The 22193-nt window shown below is 38.5% G+C and overlaps 1 protein-coding gene across 1 annotated transcript in view; it reads right to left on the reverse strand.

Moving 5' to 3' along the window:
* Positions 1–447: 447 nt before the first annotated feature.
* KDM3A (lysine demethylase 3A) overlaps positions 448–22193 on the reverse strand; it is a 32357-nt gene continuing 10611 nt past the window's right edge. Inside the window, exons 9-26 of the mRNA XM_074587277.1 lie at positions 20573–20724; positions 18574–19145; positions 17116–17317; positions 14562–14776; positions 11417–11569; positions 11092–11187; positions 10632–10759; positions 8707–8893; positions 8070–8239; positions 7062–7298; positions 6472–6643; positions 5497–5587; positions 4788–4918; positions 3863–3982; positions 3635–3774; positions 1949–2125; positions 1731–1865; positions 448–1190 (exon numbers count right to left, since the gene is read on the reverse strand). Coding sequence (XP_074443378.1) covers positions 1110–1190; positions 1731–1865; positions 1949–2125; positions 3635–3774; positions 3863–3982; positions 4788–4918; positions 5497–5587; positions 6472–6643; positions 7062–7298; positions 8070–8239; positions 8707–8893; positions 10632–10759; positions 11092–11187; positions 11417–11569; positions 14562–14776; positions 17116–17317; positions 18574–19145; positions 20573–20724 — 3159 coding nt within the window. The 3' untranslated portion in view covers positions 448–1109. The remainder of the gene's footprint in view (positions 1191–1730; positions 1866–1948; positions 2126–3634; positions 3775–3862; positions 3983–4787; positions 4919–5496; positions 5588–6471; positions 6644–7061; positions 7299–8069; positions 8240–8706; positions 8894–10631; positions 10760–11091; positions 11188–11416; positions 11570–14561; positions 14777–17115; positions 17318–18573; positions 19146–20572; positions 20725–22193) is intronic.

The following is a 22193-nucleotide window of genomic DNA, read 5'->3' on the forward strand; positions in this document are numbered from 1 at the left end:
TTTTCCAACAGTGCATTTCAGTGCTGGAAGGACACTGGAGAACAGAAAGGTTCATATGATCTTAGCTTGTCTTGTTAGATGACAGATGCACTTTTCTACTTTTGACCTCTCTGCCGGTTTTAAGTTTTATGATGTTTTCAGTCTCTCTCTCATTTTGGAGCAACGTATGTGCCATTTGAGACTGAAATTGCAAAACTCACTTGATACAGCCCATAGTAACGGTATTGGCTGAGAAGCAGTAGTCAAGCCAAGTCACACTGGTTAACCAAAAAAAAAAAAAAAATTATAAACAGATCTGTCATTAAATTCAACACCCTAAACCTTCAGATACTTAAAAACGCATTATGAACAGTATCCAATACACAACTTGCTTTTGCATTTCAAAGCACTGCATCAAATTAGCTGCATTTTAAAGAGTCAATTGAAGAAGCCAGGCAAAGAACAGTATCTGAAATAGAAGAATTTTATGTAGACCATTCAGTGTTAAAAACCAGAGAAACATCAGTTCAAATTAAAGAGCAGTTTCAAACAGAAGACATTTGATTAAAAGTTTCTTTTAACATTTAGAAATTTAAATACATTTACCTAAAGATGGTTAACCCCCATCTCTATGTTACTATACAATAGCTTAAAGCTACTTTTAAATGCTAGTTCTATGTTAATGTGAAATTCCAGAACTGCATTCTTATTTTTATGTAAATTGGTTATTAAAGTGGGTGACTCCATACTTCCTCCCACCCCAAAATAAATTTTAAAAATTGGAGCTTTACAATGTCTTGAATAATATTTTTTTCAAATGAGTAATTTGGAATCGTTTCCGACAGTTCTATAGGAGGTATTTTGTACAGTTTGGAGAGCAACTCCATATAAAGTTCTATTGCAACTGAGCATTCACAGTATGCCACAGTCCATACATATTACTACATATACATATCAGGTTTGTAAACATCGGAAGAATACACAGAACATAGTACCACGATCCTCTGGTACTGCTGAAAGGAAGATGAGGTAACATTCATATAATCTCAAAGTCCACAGAGGTCCTGACTGAGTAGTTAAAACAGCTGCCGACGCTTCTGTTTCATAGTGTGTGGTTAAGGCTTCCTACTTCACGGTCTGCTAAGGCTGGATTCGTTCGCTCTCAGTATCCCAACTGCATCTTTAACAGCGTGGTATATGACATTCTTCACCTAGGAGGAAAGAAAAGGCCTTTAAGTTCTACAAGCAAACAGGATGGTTCAGGTCAGGTTGGAGCCTCTGACACACAGAACACACCTGCACAACGTCCCCACTTCTCCACACCCCTTGCGGCTCTCTTTGGAGTTTAAACAGCACAAGCTTCACTTAAATCACTAACTTGTGAAAATAAGGTTCAAATTCTAACAGGATATAAACTGAAACCCTGTAGCTTGAGGAGAGTACTGTGAGCTCAGCTAGCAGGAGAATAAAAGAAATGGAAGCAAGAAACATTTCAAAATAATCTCAGGGGAAGCTTCAGGCGGCTTCCTCAAAACTACTAAAAACAACTGTAACAATTCAAAATAACCTATGGAAACTCCTCTTCTAGATCCAATGTGTTAAAACCCACTGGAACATAAAAGCAACTTGGGTTGTGTGGACACACCCCTTATGGGTTTGATGAGGGTTGTTTTTTTTGGTTGTGTTTGGTTTTTTTTTCCTTTTGGAAGGGTTAAGAAGGGCAGGGTTCATCTTGAATATTGGAAAGTTACCTGCAATTTATCTTCATGGTTCGTATGCGTATGCGACAGATATCTAAATTCCTGAGTGAGCCAGAAGCAGTGTTTGACATGCTCTGGGGATACAAAGTCTTCTGCAACTTTAATACAACTGTACAAATTATGAACCTAGAGAGAACAAACAAGCATTAGCCACATGCTCAAACGTCTGCCCCAAGTGGTCAGGCTGTAACAGTGTCCCCGGTCCTTGCCTGGTGTGGAGCTCCTGCTGGAATGAAAACTACATCTCCTAGAAACTGTACAATAGCCCAGCCTTGAACTCCATACTCTTGATGAAGGCGTTTTCTTAGCGATCGGTCCAAGTACCAACTCTGATCATGAATGGGATCGTGATCTACAGGGTTTTCTTGACCTTGTTCTTCTGCTACCTGAAAAGTCATAAGACAACAGGTATTACAATGTACCAGTCTTACAGGACAGTCAAGATATTTCTGTGGTATTCCATAAGCACACATGCCAGGTGGAGATGTGCACCATGTGCTTGGGTATAAGAGTTGCAAAATGAAAGGTTTGGATTCTTTTTTAGTCCTTGGTTTGCTCAGGAAGGCTTCATTTCTCAGTCCCTCTTGCTTCACAGACACATTGGAAATGTGAATATAGGAAATGCAAGTAAACCCAACTTACAGTAAAAAGAAACAGAAGGGTTAAGTGACTCACGTGTGTTCACAGGGAGAGCCACTGTCATATGGGATCAATAACCTTACACTACTACAGCCTGCAACTGGAAGAAACTACTGAGTGTGGAATTGAGCAGGTGCCTGCCCTGAGGCCAGCACTAGTCAGTGTGCTCACTGACCAGAACAGAGGATGCTAACTAGTTTTCAGGAGATGCGAGGCTGGGAGGCACAACAAGCACTTTAGAAATTTGAAGGGTGTGGGGAGAGAATTTATGAAAAAAGTTCCAGTATAAATCCAATTTGTGGTGACAGTCGTTTACACCCAGGACCGTAGCCCAAACACTCATTCGGGAGGAGATGGACAACTTAGTTCTAACTCCAGGACAAGCTGCTGAAAGCCTCACACCTGCAGACAAGTATGCTACAAGAGACCAAGAAGAGGTGAGGCACAGATGTCAAAACTCAGAACACCAGTGTTTATCAAAGTCAGTATCATGTTTTATCATGTTTAAGATTTGTTCTTTGTTAATACTAACTAAACCTGCTGTAGCCTCTCTAAGCTTCTGCCCAAGACACAGTAGTCAGGCTGACAAGGCCAACAGTTATTCATATCATCCCATTTATCCTTTTAAACACCAGCGTATTTGCTCTTTCTGCTTTTAGAACACCAAAGAAGTTCTAGACCACAGGGAACTCTGGAATATTTGTGGTGAATTTAAATAGTGAAACGAGCCCTTTTGGATGTAGTATCATCTCTCTACTAAGCCTTCAACTCCCATGAAAACAGCACCCAAAACACCTTATGCTTTTCCCTTAATCCAAGCCTCATAAAAGTGGAGGGGGGAAGGGAGGTAGTAAAAGAGAGAGAACAAGGAATAACTTTATGCACTACATATTGCTCTGACATTTCCCAAGAACATCTCACATGTACGTTTTTAAGAAGGGTCCAGCTGAAGATTAAACTGTTTTTGCTAAAATCTAAACCATCTTTTTTTTTGTTCGTTACTTAACATCATTCCTTGTGCGATAAGAAGCATGAGCAAAAGCAGTGTATCTAAATACAAGGTAGCTTCAAGCTTCAACACACTACCCTCCTCAGATCCTACAAGATGCATGGCACCTAAGAATTTTTGTCTTGGACACAACTCCAGTGCCTTTGTTTCCAGAACAACTGGGATAGAAAGGAGAAGAAAAGTCCACAGACACATATTTGCAGAAGTATACAGGCAGAAGATGAGTTTTTAAGATATAACAGCTTACCTTTTTAAGGAATTCCCGGATCTTCTCTGTATCTTTAGCAGCATAAATGTGCCACAGAGCTCCAGGTTTTTCTCGACTTTCAGTAAAACGCTTAATTGTCAATTCATCAGAATCACCATCTTGTATGGTTTTAAGCACTTCTGTTGAGAACAAACATGAGCAGTTACACTAAAGGACCTTCCCTCCAAGCACAGAAATAACCCCCCCAGGACTCAAGAAAGACTTTACCTTCTTCTTGATTAGCCTGGCCTTTGGGGATACCCACATAAACCATAACATTAGCTGCATCAGACACATCTAAATGGAGGTTTGTTGTGCCGTATTTTCTATCTTCTGGCGTTATTAAGCCTGGAACAAAAAGTTTCAGGTACATTAGCAAGACAAAAAGAAACCTTATGGCACTCTTGGCATCGCTATCTACAAAAAAAACAGAGAGCTTTTACTGTTATCAGCAAATTATTCCAGTACAGTAGTATACTTTATATCCAGCACCTTGCCCTTTTTGTTCATGTCTTCCCAAGTGATTAGTTTACAGGCTGACACACTGATCTGTATCTATACCTAGCCTGCACGATACATTAAAATTCTGTTTACATCGTGCTAGAAGAGGGTTTCCATAGCAGTTTAGAATAAAGTATTCTCAGAATCAGTCTCTTGTTCACACAAAAGGCAGCTGCTACAGTATTTGCTAGCCACAATCTCTTTACTGGCCATGATCCCACTTAAAGTTCTAAATGCCTTTTGAATGACAGCAGATGAACTAGCCATGGGAAGAACTGCTCAAGAAGAGATTAAAAACTAAGTGATACAGCCCAAAAAGGAGAAGTAACAAAAAAGCAATACGGCCAGACGTAGCAAAATAACAAATACATGTGGCCAGCTACAGGAAAGGGAGGCTGTCTATACACATGTGCAGCAAGCTGATTGGAAGTCTAGGAATAAATATTATTGGCTTGAACACACCTGGACAAAAAGACATTTAACAACATCATAAAATGCTTTGGACATCACTAGCATCTATAAATAAGCCAAAATTAAGTTTTCAGATCAGTAGGATTAATCAAGTTGTCTACAATGGCAAGGATTCATTTAATTTACAGTAATTAATTCAAATGTGTGGAAAACATGACCTTTAGAGTGAAAAATTCCTTACCATACGCATTGTACATCTTAGGGCCCAAATCTGGTCGTACGAAGTAGTTGGGAAGTCGAGAGGCAAGGTTGAGCTTGCCGCCTCTCCTAGTGTATTCTGGCAATGGAATATTTTTCATCAAGTCATCAAACCTAAAGTAATAGAGCACAATTTAATGTTAGGAACTCATAAAAAAAAGCACACTAAAATAGACTGCAACAAAAGCTTCCTCCAGTCAAGAAACTGTACTCCTGCTCCCATGGGGTTTACCGGACACCATAAAAAGGAATAAAACAAGACATAGGAATATAGCAGATAAATTTTTAACTGCTCTGGAGCAATGCTATTGCCTTGTGTATTCATCTCAACTAATACCAAATTGAGTAAGTCAGAATACTTAAATAGGTTTGGCAAAAAAAATGGCTTCAACTGAATTTAAGATTTCAAAATGACTCATGCTTTTAGGAAGCTTTCAAAGTTTAACCAATCATTAGCAATTTTAGGTACTGACTTTACTTGGCAATAGAGACAATGAACTACATAGACTTTTATAATAAAACTTGTTTAGCGTTTCCAGCTATGTCAGGCACCTCTGAGAAAAAATGTTTCACACGTGAACCAACTGCTTCTTGAAGCTGAAGCAGGTGTCAGAACAGAACACTATTCCTACATTCCATTATTTTGGGGGTGTACCACACAAGTGATGAACAGTTTCTTTGTAACTTCATACCGAGAAGGCATCATATCTCTGAAGTCTTCTCCTGGAGGCCAGTCTTTAAGCTTCAACACCATTGGCTCTCCTTCTTCTGTTCTCAGGCGACCTATGGTCAAATATTAACAAGTCTTAGTTTTTAATAGTCATACAACTCAAAATCCAGAGAATAAAGAAAGAGATCCTTATCTTAGTTTAGAGTCATGTTCATTCCACACCTATTCACACAGAACCAAAGACAGGCAGTTTACCTGCCACCACAGTCTGGTACTACTGCTGTGACAGATGTGTTACAACAGTACGGAGTTTTCAGACCAGACAAGTAGCCTTTACTTTCTCCTCTCCCCAGGCACCTCCTACAATTTAGCTCAGACATCTCTTTTGTGATTGAGGCTAGAGTAGCTGATGATAAAGCCAACTTTTTTCAAAGATCAAATAACAGAAGAGAAAGGTGTGAGCGAGCCTTCCAGCTCGCACTCTTCTTGCCCCAAGTACCAAATTCCAAGAGTTTACACCACACAAACAGATTAAGAGGAACCTCAGATGCCACGGCAAGTATTAATTCTCCTGGAAAGCGTTTGTACCTACAAGTGCAAACAATGCCAAAACTCATGCTCACCTCCCCTAAACCCATTTTTATACAGAATAACTTTGCTTCCTTAGGAACAAAAGGCACATGCAAGTTAAAGCAGCAAAATCCAATTGCCTCATGAGCACCAACCCTACACATGCTCTTTTTGTTTAACTCAACTGGGCAAAAAGGCTCACAAGTGAACCTACTTGCTAGGAAGATCCCAAACTTTCTCAGAATGCTTCCTCAAAAGACTAAAGGCAGCCAAACATACTCCTGAAGACACACTGTCCAGGACGAAGAGAAAGCCTGGAACGTCTTTTACACTTCTTGAGGCTGCTTAAGGATAACAAGTTTGTGCCAGGGCAAGATTGTTTCTGGTGAATATTTTACCTATTGGAACAAAAATTCACACTACTTACTTGAAATATCTTCAAATCCATCCCAGAAATCCCCCACAGTAGCTCCAGTGATGATTTCATTGGTCCTGCAGTTCACCAGATCTACTTCCTGTTGGCCAAACTCCTTCCGAAAGGACTCCGGTCTCCAGAGGTCTGCATTTAATTTGTGATGCACTCCTGACACCATTACAGGCTATGAAGAACAACAATACATTCTGAAGAATTACTGAACACCAAAAATTCTAATTCCGTCCAGAATAGGGTAATGCATAATATGTACTGAATGTTTGAACACAGGCACTTTGCAAACATTATATTTTCCAAAATAAATGCTCAGCTTGACTTACCAGAATTATATCATTCGTTTGATCATTGTTTATTTCAAGCTACAAGACAGCTTTTTATACAGAGCCATAAGTTCAGCAGTGTGTTTAGAAGCTGATTTCAAAGAGGAAAATATACATCCTTTTATCCAAGGATCTAATAGTGTTCATGTACTACAGGTTATGAAGGTTTAGCGTCGCTTATCATTGCAGTAGGTCTGTACCCACACTTCAACTAAAGGGCAAAGCACATGAACTGAAAATGGAAGAAGCAAAAAACAAAAATACCTGTCCCTGCTTCCAGCACTCCCTGAAGACATTCCAATTACTTTCATTGTTGGGATCTTGAAGACATAGCAAGCGGTTATCGCATAGCCAGTAGTGAGGCGTATCAAAGCCCATTATCGTAGGCTTTATAGTCAGTCCTTGAGGTTTCTTAGGCAAGTCTGTAATGGTTCTGTTTTGGACCAGGGAAGCAAAAATGTCATCAAGGATTTTGGGTGTACTCTTGAGTCCATTGTCTGTCTGATTTAAAAAAAGAAAAGGAAGAACAAAACCAGAAGTTGGTACACTTTTCTGTTGCTTTGTCCTGCAGACTTTAAAGATATTTGCCACTTTTAAAATTTTTCACTTGGGCTCGCCATCATGCAGATAATCAAAAATCTGCAGAACTTTCCTGTCTAGAAACTCACTGTCATTAAATGCCAATGCCACTTCCGACACTTTGTCTATAGCATTCTGAAATAAGTAGTTCTGCTCCGATTTACATTTCAGCAATGCTGCAGAAAACCATGAAATACAGCACAGAACAGGACTTTCTCTATATCAAAGAACAGAAACGTAGTTTCGTCAAGGAACTCTCAAGGCCAGTATCTTACCCCATCATTTTAAAGCCTTAACAGGAGCAAATAAAGCCCAGGACCATCTGAAATGAACCTGTCTGCAAATAAGGTATGAGAAAGATAGTCACCCACCACAGAATGCTTTTTCCTTCTATCTGTAAGTTCACTGATGCTTCTTTTCTGAGTCTAATGGACATGCCAATCAATGTACCTGTCAGACACTAGCCTAAGTAAATTAATCTGCTTTATTGCTTGGTTCCCAATGCCTCACCAAGCATCTAGAAAACATTAACTAGAGAACTGCAACACAGACACTGGATTAAGTCCTTTTTCCCAAATGAAGCCTGAATTTTACCTACTGTGACAAATATCTATGGTAGTTGTTCACAGGTTTAGAACAGTAGTCTAAGCCTGGTATCAAGTCAAACCTGTAAAACAAAATTTTTCCATATACCTTTCCTCCTGAAGAGTTCAACAGATTCCGCAAGAAGCCTGTGTTATTGTTGCTCACAGGCGTTAGTATTGCACTGTTGAATGTCTGCAGGGCTGCAGCAGGCTTAGCTAAACTAGGGAGTGTCTGAAGAGGTTTATTTTCATTCTTTGAAGTAGGCGTGAGGAGTTTCTCTGAAATGAAGAAGAGAACACATCTGAGAATAAGGCAAGGATTAATTCTCTGAACCATGAGAAGTATGCACTTTGGATTATTTTTTTTTAAGACAACGAGATACTCCTATATGCATATATGTATGTATAAATATATATACACACATACATCTCCTCTCAATAAGTGCAGATTAAATACTCCTTTTGCTAAATTTCTTCAATACTCCAAAGTTTTTAAAATCATTCTCAATTTGAATCTTCAAGAATACTTGCATCAACAGGATATTAATCCAGTTTTCAAAAAAGAATACGCTAACCCTGCCAGGTTTTACTCCAAGTAATTGCCATGGACCAGTTTTGCAATATAGGCACTAAACACCCATCCCAGCAAGCAGATTATATCATTCTCAATGCAAGATATTGCTGGGTTTGATCTATATTTTTCTGACAGCCACAAAGGGTTTACTCTTCACTGGTTCTGCCCATACCTTTGTTTTCTTTATTCACATTTCCACTGGTTAAATTTGATAACCAACTTAACGAAGGAGAAGTATTTACTGAAGTGGTTTGTTTACTTCCAATTGCTGACTTCAGAGGAGGATCGTGTGTAGTGACTTGGGGGCTCAGGACAAAACTATTATGTTGAAGGGTGGTCCTCTCTCCAGGTACCAAGTTCTGAAAAAAACAAAGTGAGAACTTGATTAGACACAAACACACTCTACTGAGAAAGGGGAAGCAAGCAATAACATGTCCAATTTCATTCCTTTATAAAAAAAACAGTGAGGGCGTTCAAAAAAATAGCTGATCTCCACAAGAGGTCAGCATTGCATGTCAGTATCAGCCAGAGACAAGGATCCAGCAGGATTCAGGATCTCACAACTGTAAGAGCAGGCAGAGTCCATCACCCCTCAGGACAAGCACAGAAAGCAGAGTTTTTCCAAATGCATTTTCTGGGACTGCTTTGGGAACAAAATGCAGTTATACTGGCAGTGCTCTTGCAATTCTAGTAATAGCTGATGTTCAGACCAGGGATAAGTTGGAGGTCTAGTTCAGTAGACTAAAACAAATATGTTGTCTTCCTAAATTTTTATCTTAAGAAGGTGGAAAAAGTCCACTCACCTGCCATGTCTAAAAATACACCTACATATGAGCGCAGCACAGGCCTGGCCAGCAGAATCCAAGCACAGGAGCCACTGTACATCTCCTGTGCAGTTGATTTATCTACTTGTTTGGAGATTCTAGGTAACAGACTAACCAGAACTACTGCTTTGGCCTGGAATTCCTGCATGACTGGCTAAATTTCTTCTCTCTGCTCAAATACTTTCCAGTCAAATTATTCTGCACCTGTGTCTGCCTACATTCCTTATTTCATCTCTTAATGACTGCTGATGCTTGGTAAGGATTCCAAACATGGCATAATATAATATGCTTCAAACTTTTATAAGCTTATCCTCACACAACCAGTGGAGTACTTGTTTTTACAGAAAGGCGTAGATAAATTTCAATGCAGTTGTTTGTCCAGGGTCACCAAGGAAATCTCAAGAAACAGAAGACTGAAGCTAGGTCAGTGTTAGGCTAACTTTTGAATCACATAACCATCTTCCTCACTTTTAACACTTTACAATATTTTTTTGTCTCTTTTATTGATTACCAACACTAAAATCAAGTTCAGCCTGCTTCTTACACTTAAGATAACACATTTATTCTCAAAATAGGTTTACAAATAAGCATTCAATAAAGTTAAAATTACTTAACACAGCTGGTTTCTTGTGAGATGCTGCAAAACAAAGCCATTAATTTGGGTTCTGTTTTCAAAAGCAAAGAAATAATACATCCATTTGCAAATAAACACGGTGGGGGTTTGTTTGTTTTAAATATAATAAGCAGCAAATTTTCTACCAGGATTCTCAGAGAAATCAGTGCTTCTCCATACTGCTCCAGCCCTCACAATTTTATTCACGTTTAGTTTTTTATGAATTCCAGTGCTCTTTCACTCTACTTATTATTTTAGATGTTGCACATATTACACCTCCAGGACCCAAGGGATAGCCCACACTCCACAACCGTTCCCATTAAGTCTGTTCTTCAGACTCTTCTTCTTAAGGGTTCTCTCAATCTAATCCTATTTTTGCTCTAAAAAATATTCACTGAGCATTTCTCAAGGATAGGTCAATGACTGAAACACCAGCATGTCAAAAGGACACAATGATATTTCCCCCCAAACTTAAAAAAAGAACTAAACCAGAAAGATTAATACTGAATACAAGTTTTGAACAAAAACCTACATGGTGAGGTTATCAGTAGTGGTCAGGATTGGCATACCTACAAAGTCAATTAATACTGGCTTCAAATACGAGTAGCATACTGAGGCAAATCTATACTACACAAATATAGTGCAAGACAGTAGCAGTACCTGTTTTGAATCCTCCTTTAGAGTTGGCTTTGACAGTGCCTTGAACTGCTTATTTGCACAAGGACAATTTGCCTTTATTCCCCATTTTGTTCTTACAGAGTGAACAATATCACCAACATCATAGAGCGCTGAAGGAAGAGAGTCATTAGTGAGCTCACACATAATTAGAACAACCAGCATTTGTTAAGACTTTTTAAGAAATTGTGTATGCTATGCCCGTAAGCAATTGTACATGAACACAGTTCATCATTAAACAAGAAGTCATGCTACTTCTCTGTAAAAGTCAAAGATAACAAGATAGTATTAAGTACATAGGCTGTTCCAGTCTTTGGACAATAAATACTAAGCTTTCACTAACTTTATTACCACCCTCCCCCCCCGCGCCGTACAGTATCAACAACATACAAAAGACAGCAAAAGCCTACAGCATTTTTTTATCTCAATCAAATATTTTAAATACCTTTTCCAGGAATTATTTGTGTAGGCATTAGATTCTCTGGTTCATGTACCTGTCCCTTCACACATTTAAACCAGGAGAAAGTATCTGAGTCGTCATCTGTAAAATAAAACCATTAAATTGTTTTATTAGTGCACGTTTCATCCTCCTCTGGAAAGCTACGTATTTTACTGTTATTGATATACCAAACCACAGATTTACAACATATTCTTTTTGTTGGGAAGGCTTATTCCTTGCTGTTTAAGGTGGTTATTGACTTCCAAGTTCAAAATACAGGTTTTCTGTCTCCTCCCTCTGCTTTGTTTCAAGTAGCAATACGCATTCTCACCTTCATGTAAGCTTTTTTTCTTCATTCTGTAACAATCCACACACACACCGAAGCCACACTTAGAGCAGACCCAATGAAGGTTGAAGATTGTGGTGTCACAGACATCACACATTTCTCGAACTCCACGAACTGCACGCTTCCAGGCTACCTGTCCTGTGGTAGTTGACAGGTAAGTCAGTTTAAACAAAGATATTTGCATGTTAAATATAGCTACATTGAAACTCTTCAGTGATATAGGATTCGGACTTGTTTTTGTATTGGAACTCCAAAACAAAGCCCTTGCTGTTACAGATTCAGAAAAGTAGGTCCAGAACAGAGCCTAAGCAGTCAAGGTTATTTAGCTTGCTCCTGTGCAGCACCAACTGCATCTCTTACTCCCAACATGTATTTGCCCAAATTAACATGCACGCAGCTGACATTCTCCTAAGTGGAAATTCCACAGCTACCCTAGAAAAAAAATGAAGTTACTACTAGCAAGCTAAGCTTAATGTCTAGCTTGCCACAGCCAGCTTGTCTGTGTTCTCTATTCAATAGCATAGCAGGCAAGTAGTTCTCTTCCTCTTAGTAGGTTTTCTGTGTGTTTATAGACGTGTATCAGACCATCTCAGAACGGTGAGTTGTTGTTCTCTGAAGAACTGACCACTGTTGTTCAGGTTTCTTATGTACCCAGTATATTCCACAGTTCCTCACACCAAGTCGTTTTAGTACACTCAAAACATCCCAAACATTGACAGCATCTTCCAAAAAAAATTACAGGCCTTTCCAGGGCTGCATTATGTACAGATTATTTTAGACTGATCATCATTTCATTATGTCACCAGCTGGAAAACTAAACTAGACAAAAAGCACAGATCTGCTTCCTCCTACCTCCGTCCACACTTGTAACTTCTCTGAAACTTTTCTGCCCACAACATTTCTTAATTTTAAAAGTAATGAGAGACCATGTCCTAATATGTACTAAAAAAAAACCACACCAGGATCCAAGACATCTGTTGCTTTTCTTCTGTATACTGCCCATTAACTATGTATGGAACAAAACTAGAACAGCTTGGCACAATTTGTTCTTAAGTAGGAGGTAAAAATTGTTTGACTACTTGTTTCAAAATTCTTCCAGCAGACAGAGGTCTGAATACCACCAGTTCCATTCTTCTCTGCCTTTTAAAAACATGGACTATATTTACCATTTTCTAGGCCAGTCCTCCAATTCCCCCCAAACAGAATGTTTTTTTGTTATCTGTTGCATGCCATTTCATGTCATTTTTATGATTTTGTACTTTTCTATTCCTCCTATTCTTTTGTTTCCTCTCCATAGTCTGACACCGTCTCCTCTTTCTGTAGGTCTCCTTTTGGCACTTGGTGCCCACGGAGCAATGTGACCTAACAAGCTGTTCTTTCTACACTAGTCAATCTTTGACTACACAGGGATAATTTCACTTGTACTTTAAATAACTCTCTTTAAGGAAGCTCTCCCAAATAATTTTCTCCCTTACGCTTGTGTGTCTTGTGGCTCTACCTACCAGAGTCCAGTAATACACTGGTAAGAGAGAGAAGGGCTGACCCTGAGACATACAGGGGAGTCCAAAAATATTCAAACATAAATGATCCAAAAAAATTAGTACTTGAACAAAGTATTTTGACATTTTGGAAAAGGTCAGTTTGTCAGAGCCAGAATTTTTATGAAGAGGTACCATTTCAACTCTCTGCCAAGAAGAGTTTACCGTAACTTTAAATGGGGGTGACAGGAAAAATCTATGTATTTCCTATGTCAACCGGGTGCTCACTTTCTCACTGAACTGTTCAGAGAATGAATATCCAGGCTGTAAATTACTTCTTTCCTACCAAGGACCAAGGGCATTAAAAACAATCTCCACTATTTTAATGAAATTGAGTTCTCTTACTCTCACCAGTCAGGCCGCTAAGCAATCAAAGAGGAATTCATGACCTTTTGCTCCATTCAACCCAGCTCCAGAACTCACATGTGTCTTTTCCTCTGCTACTAAGAAACACCACACCTCCCCTTTGTTTCATGAATTCCACCCCAAATTTCATCCTTCTGAAAGTGTTTCAGCATTCCAGTCTGTACCTCTGACTCTGGCTATTGATACTTTGCATCCACAGCCCTGAATGTGTTCCAGTTCAAGTAAAGAGCAAAGCTTGCAAATTCCAAATAGTACTGGGTAAGACCCCACCAGCAAACATTTCTGAAATATCTCAAGGCTTCCCCCCCCGCTCTGAAGGTCATTCAAGCCTGTTCAGTTTTGTTTTTTTCTTCTTCTATTCAGAACCTTGGAGTGACTGGTAAACTGATAAAATCTTTATATAAAGTCGATACTACCCAAATGTAGAAGACATTGGGTACAGTCTTCTAAACCATACTGCATCTCTGTCATGTAGTTATAATCCAAAAAACAAACATAGTTTTAAGAATCATTCTACTCTGAGAAGTGATTATGCAAGATCACAACTTTCCCCATCTGCCCACTTAATGTTTTCTACAGAAAGGTTCTGATGTGGCCAAACTCCTGTGCATGAGGATGCAAGCTTTGTCCTGGATGAACAGTTACCTCCTCAATAGCACCTCTCTGGTCTATTCCCAGCAGGGCTGTACACACAATCACTTGAAATAGTCCTACTGGAAAATTTCAGGTGAAGATAAAAAAAAAAAGATTTCTTTACTGACTTGACAGGCAGCATTAGATCCATTATGCAGGAACAACAAAATGGGACCAAAGCAATCTAACAGAATCTGTGCAGTCAAAATGAAAGCTGTATTGCATTTACACACTAAAAATAGATTGTCAGCTGCCTGCTGTTTTATTTAATTATTTTAATATTTTTTTTTACACTTTGTTTCATAATAGAATTATACTCTCCGCAACAGGAAAAGTAATTTGATAAACTGAGAAGCCTTCTGACACACGGAAGGGTAGAATTACTTTTCCCTTTCCCGCCGCCCGTAAGCAAAGAGCTGTTGACACTAGTTCACATTGGATCTTAACCATTACCTCTCTGTGAGAAGAGAGGGAAACACTGAAGTCTTACATGACATTTCCAAATGCACACAACATATTTCCCACAGGTCAGAAGCTTAAGTTTCACATAAAGCTATTAAAATGCAGATTATTTTAATATAAATTGATCTTACTGTGTGGTTCAATCGTAGACATAACTTCCTTTTCAGATATCACTAGCTGACAAAAGTGATCTCCAATGTTGGCTAGGATATACTTCGCTGTGTCAAGATCTAGACCCACAACATTTTTTGATAAAGGTAGCCATAAGCTAATAGCCTCAGGGTCATATTTATTTGGAGTTAAGAAGCCTTCCTCTCGCAGTATTCCATGCTTATTAAACTGCAACCTATGGAAAGAGGAGGGGGAGAAAAAAACCCATTATCTCAAATATTTTATTAATTTAAATTCATTCCAATGAGTCAATGCCAAAACTGTAAAGATGTATACTGTATGTCAATGAGTTTAACACTTAATGGTTGCAACAGACATAGGTAAACATACTTGTCATTAGCAGTAAGCATGCTTAATGTACTGCTTGTTTAAAAAAGAAGAAAAAGACTCAAAACATCAGTTTTTGCAGTAAGGTAGATTTCCTAACTAAAGATTTTTTTATTCACAAAAAACCAAATCAGGTTAAGATAATTTTTAAAATGCATTGGCATTAAGGATCACATCTAGAGGAGGTAACAGTAAGAATTTAATCTAGAACTATGTACAACTCACAAGAGACATTAGAACACCCTAAAAATACAATATATTTCAGTAACAATTTACAAGTAGCTGTCAAAATCCAGCAAAATTTGAGTAAGAGGGATTCTGAGTAGGTGGAAAGAATGAGATCTGTAATAATTTATTAAATAAAAAACATCAAGAGTTCTGCTCATGTTCTTGGGAACCTTTTTACTACATGTTGTAGAGGGAAGTTGACTTCCTATGACAACATGTGCTCACTGTAGTGTTAAGCGTGGCAAGAAAACACATGCCAGCAATTACTATCACCAGACAAATGCCACTTTCAGACTTTGCAGATTTCATATTCAATAAGAGACAGTACCATCAGTTTCAAGCTCTAAACTGAAGGATTCAACTGCTTTGAACTCCACTGCAAGTCTGGATTTTTACCCTGAGAAGATGAATTATCATAGTCTGTTGCTACTTTGATCTCACACATTTTTGAACATTTCAATTAATGTCAGATTATCCCAAGATTTACTATAGTAAAATCTCAAATCTGAGGTTAAATAACAGATTAGTAACACATCTTAATTTTTTCTTTAAACCTCTAGCTACAAAATGTGCAAGGAGGGTAGTGTTGCAGTGGAAGAATAAACCTCAAGAAACAAATGAAAGAGTGGAAAAGTGGGGTTCTCCCCACCCCATGATTTATGTAACTTTTCTGCTTTCAGTTTTCTCTCTTCAGAAGGTCTTCAAGACCTATAGCTTTTTTTTCTTCTCCTAGACTCTCAAAAGAAAGCAATTCCTCTGAAAATCAAATGAAAAACTGAGAATAAGTAAGCTTCTCATCTCCCTTAAATTTTTGCTTTTCTTCTCTAATATCACAAGTATTACCTTCTTCCCACAAAAGGCAGTCCATGCTGCAAAGCTTAAATAGGTGTGAGAGGAAATAAAAAGTATGCAACAACATCTGGAAATGAGATCAAGTAGTTCATAGAAAAATGTACACAACTTGAAAACAAAGGAAAGGACATGTTAAAGAACAGCCATACACTGCAGTTTGACAACATCCACCCTGGGCTTATAGATGGGCTTCAAGTTTTTTTTGGGCTTCAACATTCTTTTTGAAAAGGTTCCCCACAGTGTCTTAAGAACTAAAGAGATAAGACATCAGAAGACTTTGACTGTTCAACTAAAGAATCAGGCTCTGTGGGTGAGGTATAATGGATCTGAAGCTGCAGATCGGGTTTGGAAAAGCAACCACCACTCCACAGTCAGCAGGTTTTCCTTAAAGTTGCCTTGCTAACCCTCCCCATCTGCTCTCCTGAAACACAGTGAGTGTACTGATTAAACATTTCTATGGCAAGCTTAAAGAAGCAGCACAAACTCTCGAGTGTATAGCGGAACAAAGAATGTAAATTATTGTTTTCCCCATCAGTATTCCATGATTCCAGCTGAAAGCCCCTGGCCACTTGCTGCAACTCTTCCACAGCTGTGCATGTATGTCTAACAGTTCACATGTCCAAACACTCAACTTTGGGAGACATGCACAGAATCTACCCTGTCGCTACTATCTCCAGTACTACTGAGTTGTAGCACTCAAACTAAACTCATGTTATCCCATTGGCACTCAGCCCAGAATAGCAAAATAGAGCTCAAAGTCCTGCCAAAGAATTTTCTACTCAAATGAAGCAGTTATAAAATTTCTAAGGGCTAAAAAACCACAGGCAACCTCTCATTAGTTAGGTATATTAGCCTTATAGCTTAATAGCTATACACTGACATCTAGCAGTTTTGAACCAGAGACCTAAATGAGACCACTTTGACCAAATGACTGTGTTCTTTTTAATCTGTCCTGGAAGATGAAGATCCATGTTATAGCTAACAGTGAGCACTCAACAGCCTCCCTTTCAGAAAAGAAAAAAAGGTCAGATGTCCAACTCAGATGTGTGGAACTTTATTCACATTTAAAGAACATCAAGGTGTAGACAGAGTCAAAATTTTTCTTACCTTCTAAAGTGAAAGAATCTACAAAAGACAGTGGAGTCTTTTTGTTCTTTGTTCTTCCGATAACTGTCCAAACGGCATTCCCTGCATTTATGCAAGTGAGGTGCAATATTATTACAGGAACCATCCTGCACAAATGCTTCTCCACTTTGCTGCAGCTTCTTCACTTTAGAAGCATCTGCTAAAATTGACTTGCGAGCAATTACTGCAGGGAAGAGTAGTGTAGATTAGACAAGCTTCAGTTTCTCACACAAAGGTACAAGCAAACATACTTTAGTGAAAGATCCATGTCAACTTTTCCTGTAAGTTTCACATTGCATTGAAACAAAGTTATGCTAAAATGTTTACAGTTGGCAGAAACCTCTTTTCAGGTCAGTAGAAACTTCCTCAAGCTGTAGTTCCACCACAGTCATAGTCTGTGGACTCAAGTTTAACGTTTCCTTTTGCACCTCCACAGAGGAGTATTTTGAGAGTGTCTGCTTTTAATGGAAGTTCCTCAGCCATCAGGGCTGAAGTAGCTGAGCACTGAGTAGACCAGGGCACAAAGTAACCACATTTTGCGAGAAATGAAGACAAAAGTACAACCTGGCCATTTCTCAGTCCTGTTTTCACCCTTCACAATGCAACAACAGCTTTCATCTTCTTTGTAATAGATGCCAAACATCTCTCTCCCTCCCACATTGTGGGCGAGGCCTAGCAGGGCACAGCAGTGACTGCTTGGCTGGCTGTGTTCCCAGGTTAATTATGGAACAGCACATGGTAATCCAAGACCAAGCAACACGAGATTGGAAAGAAAGAGGTGGGTGTGTAGGGAGATTCCCAGAACCCAGGATGATCAGCTATATCACCTGATGCACAGCACAATATGTAACATAAGGAGTCCAGCTCCTTAAACAACTACAGCCTTTCCCATTCTTCCATGTGGAAAACTTCAAGAGCCCACCAAGTGGAAGCGGGCCACAGAAAACATGGAAACAAGGTTGGTTGTTTTGGGGTTGGGTGGTTCTTGATTATTTGGTTTTTGGTCAGTTGGGGTTTTTGTTTATTTTGATTTCAGAACATTTATTAAATGAAAGCCCCTCTCAAACAAAGCTTTGTTAAGAACAACTTCCATCCCTCACCATCCTTAAAATAACTTAGGACCACAGCATTTGCATTCCAAACAGAACCTTGTTTTTGTAATCTGTTTTGCCATTCTGTTCTGGCATACATTTTGTAACAACTTATTTCTATAAATTAGTTTTTAGTCCTTATCCCTTATCATGAAAGGACTTTATCAAGTTTATTGCATTCCTCTTGTAAAAGAGTCCACAAATGACTCAAATTCCAAATCACTCACACAATTTAAATTACTAATTTTCACATGTTACAAAGTATGTATGTAATTATATACCTACTTGTATGTAATTATACAGAAACTACAAGGACTTTCAAATGACAGGAAGATTTAAAAATACTTACTATTATCCTGGACCTTGGCACTTCCAGTCCAAAAGCTCTCATTTTCATTTCTGTCATAAAGAATCTCATTTGAATTTCTTCTAATAAAAAAATCCATGTCTATAGGTTCATCAATCTTGTTTCCTTTGTGGCTGTTCTGGCTGTTGCAATTGCTTTGTGATTTAACTCCAGACTCAGTAAAAGAGAGAGGATGAGCATCTGAGGTTGAGGGTCTACAATCTAAAGTCCGCTGCAGTTCAAGAGTACTACTGACTCTGGGTATTGCTATGGAAGAGTTAAGGTGTTGCAACTGTTTTACAGAAACACACTCTTTTGGAAAGTTTGTTGTGGGCTTCATAAGAGCTTCATTTGTATTTTTCAGGTTGGTTCCTTTTTCATTAGCTGAATCAGTCAAAGATGGAGATCTTGAGGTTGTCAAAGAGGTATATTTACCATTTTGATCATTGGGATTTTGCATTTGTTCTTTAGATATAAATCTCACTTTAGGAAAGGCTGTCAGATCTTCCTTCAATGGTTTAATTCCAGTATTAAGACAAGAAGGATGAGTTTCTGGTAAGCTTCGTCTACATGTGCTGAAACACATGACACACAATAATTAGACAAAGAAAAAGGTGTCAAGCAAATCAAGGCATCAGCTCTTCAATCCAGTCACATTTAAAGCTTGAAAGATGAAATTTAATCATGTACTTTGAACCCTAATGTTCCAAGATTTTAAGTTTTGTGTGAGGTTAAATAGGTTTGTGTTTTTGAGGGTTTTCTTTTGTTCAGGTTTTTTGCATTTGATTTTTTTTTTAAGTTTTTTTTTTTTTTTAAGAGTTGGACAGAATCATAAAGCTGTATGCATACTTAGGCACACACAAATTTAGGTACTGCAGCTACTCCACTACTTTAAACAGTTACTTTCTCGTTTTCCTCCATGCAACAGCTGTATAACCAAATGCATTTGACTTGCATGTCTGTGTGAGAAGATTCTAATACTCTAAGAAACTTCTGGCTGGTGCTACAAGTCTATATTGGAGACAATAAAACCACTCCCACACAAAAAGCTCAAAAAAATCATCATCTTTTCTATATTCGTCTTGTGAGATATATACACAAAAGTGGAAAAAACCCTACAGCACTTCCTTTAAAGCTAATACACAAAATTTGAGTTTTACTGTTACACTATTTCTACCATATATATTCATTTTTGTGACAGAATTGGGGGCACAAGCACAATATACTAACTTTCAAATTATGCATGTTAGGAAGGAGCTGCAATTTATACTCGGAAAAACAGTTAATGGTACAATACAGTTCCCATACTCGCTATGGTCAGAGAATTGAATAAAACATACCCTTCATCTCAGGTCCCTGACTGCCCTTCTTCCTGTCATAGCTGACATATAAGTTCATATCTTGAAGACATTTATCTGATTGAAAAATGCCTCCAGAACATGACTTCTAGAGCTAGTTTTATAATGGAAATGCAGTATCAGCTCAAATTTGTTCAAGGAAAGTTTGGAGTGGGAAACTTGGTATTGAAAGGTTTTACACCCAGTTGGTCATTTTCTAGCCTCCTACAGGTAATAATGAAGTTTAAAGCGACTAGTGTTCAACAGAAGTGTAACCAAGGACCCGTACTTGATCTGCAAGAAGCTAGTATACTGGACACCTGCCTGAATGCGTTCTATTTTTCTTGGGGGCAGGGGTGAAATGCAGAACAAAAAGTAGGCACCACACCTATGTATAACAACACTTCTGTTTACAAATGGGTACAATGAAGCAGTAACATTGGCTCATGACATTGAAGGGCAACTACCTCAAAGAGAAAAGAGAAAAATATAGCATAAGCAGACAAATTATGTATCCGGGGCAATTAAGGCTAACACTTTTCTATGCCAATATTATAGAAGACTAGTATACTACAGCTCTTTAAAATAACCTCTGAGTTTGTTTTGCTAAGAATTATTTTTGGAGGGGGGAAAAAAGTCTGTGTAAGCATAAACTGATTTCTTACCCCTGAGGAGTTTCTGCACCAAGATTGGGTGGTGAGTTAGCTGGCAGGGGCAGGCCTTGATGCCTTTGGTCTTTATTAGCAGGGGTACATCCTAGCAATGCTTCACCCAACACTGTTGGTACTGACTGCACGTGTCCCTGACTGGGAGAAACCTGTAAGGGAGATTTTAACAGTTAGGAAGATTCAGGATAACAGAAATACTGCTTTGCAGGGTTGAGCTTAAAAAGAAAAATACATAATACCCTTGCCATTGTGTTTAATAAAGTTCGTTGAAGACCGTTCCTCACTCAGTCTGTAAGATGGAAAGACCTTACATTGCCCTTTTAAACCTTATAGGTTCCATGAAACACTGCTCATTGTAATTCATTTTACCCCAATTATCAAACAGTTTCGGAGGAAGGAAGGCGTATTAAGAAGGCAAATAGAATAGAAAGCCCTGCTCCTCATAACTGCCAGTGCAACGATCTTTCTAAAATAATTGCAGTCATCAAGAATTCACAAATAGCTTTCAGAGCTCATTTGAAAAATCCTAGAGAAAACTAAAACAGTGAAGTTAGTCTGACAACATTAACAAAAATCTAGATGCAAACTTCCTTGTAGTTAGAAAGTCTTTGTACTGGGATTCTAGACAGTGTTAAGTAAAGAAATCCTGTGCTGATTAAATCACCCGCCTCACAAATCTACAGTTCTTTTAGGAATACAACAGGCCTACCAAATTAGAAAGTGTATTTTTCTGTGGGGCTCCTTCCTCAGCTCTAACATTCATATTCCACTCCCACACACTCAACTCGCTGCTGAAGTTACACTACAGACTCTTTACCATCAACTCCAAAATATTTCCTTTCTGCTTTGGTATAACACAGCTGTCAGGCATTGAGACAAGCTCTCAAAAAAACCACTGGAATTAACTCCATATTAGAAATCAGACTACTATCACATACTAAGTAAAACAAAAAAAATATAGCTTCAGCTAATGACTCCCATATATTTGCATCCACCAAAATCAGAGAAACAAACAGAACTTCTGTTTTTCTTATTAGAAAGTACACTCGCCTGTAACCATTTTGAGAAAATAGTTGCAAGACATTTCCCAATGAGTACAAAAGTGATAAAAAATCCAGTCCTTCGAAGGAAGGCAGACTAGAAAATTAGAAGTAAATAACTTCACTACGTTAAGGTAAAACAAGCTATGAATTCAGATCAGAACAACTCTTCTGCAGGACATTTGGAATATGATATAAAGACCAGCTTTGTATGTATCAAGCAGGCTGCTCAATGGCTGAATATGCAGAAAGATAAAGATTGGCAAATTGAGCCCTGAAAGATGATAAAGGTACTCAAGCTTGAGCTATAGAAACATAAGCAGAGCATGACTGCAATGTACAGGTTACTTAACACTGATTTGCTGCATGCTCTTCCTCAGCAGTAAATAGATCGCTTTTCATTGAGGAATCTTATCCTGTACTTGCTACTTCATGCTGTATTGTTGTGAAGCCATTAAATATTTCTAATAGTCATTAGACTATTAGCCAGACCTACATAATGGTAGACACATCAGCCAGACCCACATAATTGACTCGGCACAGGACTGACTGCAGAGAAGACAAGAACATGACGCCAA

The sequence above is a fragment of the Larus michahellis genome, chromosome 5, assembly GCF_964199755.1.
Source record: "Larus michahellis chromosome 5, bLarMic1.1, whole genome shotgun sequence".
NCBI lineage: Eukaryota > Metazoa > Chordata > Aves > Charadriiformes > Laridae > Larus > Larus michahellis.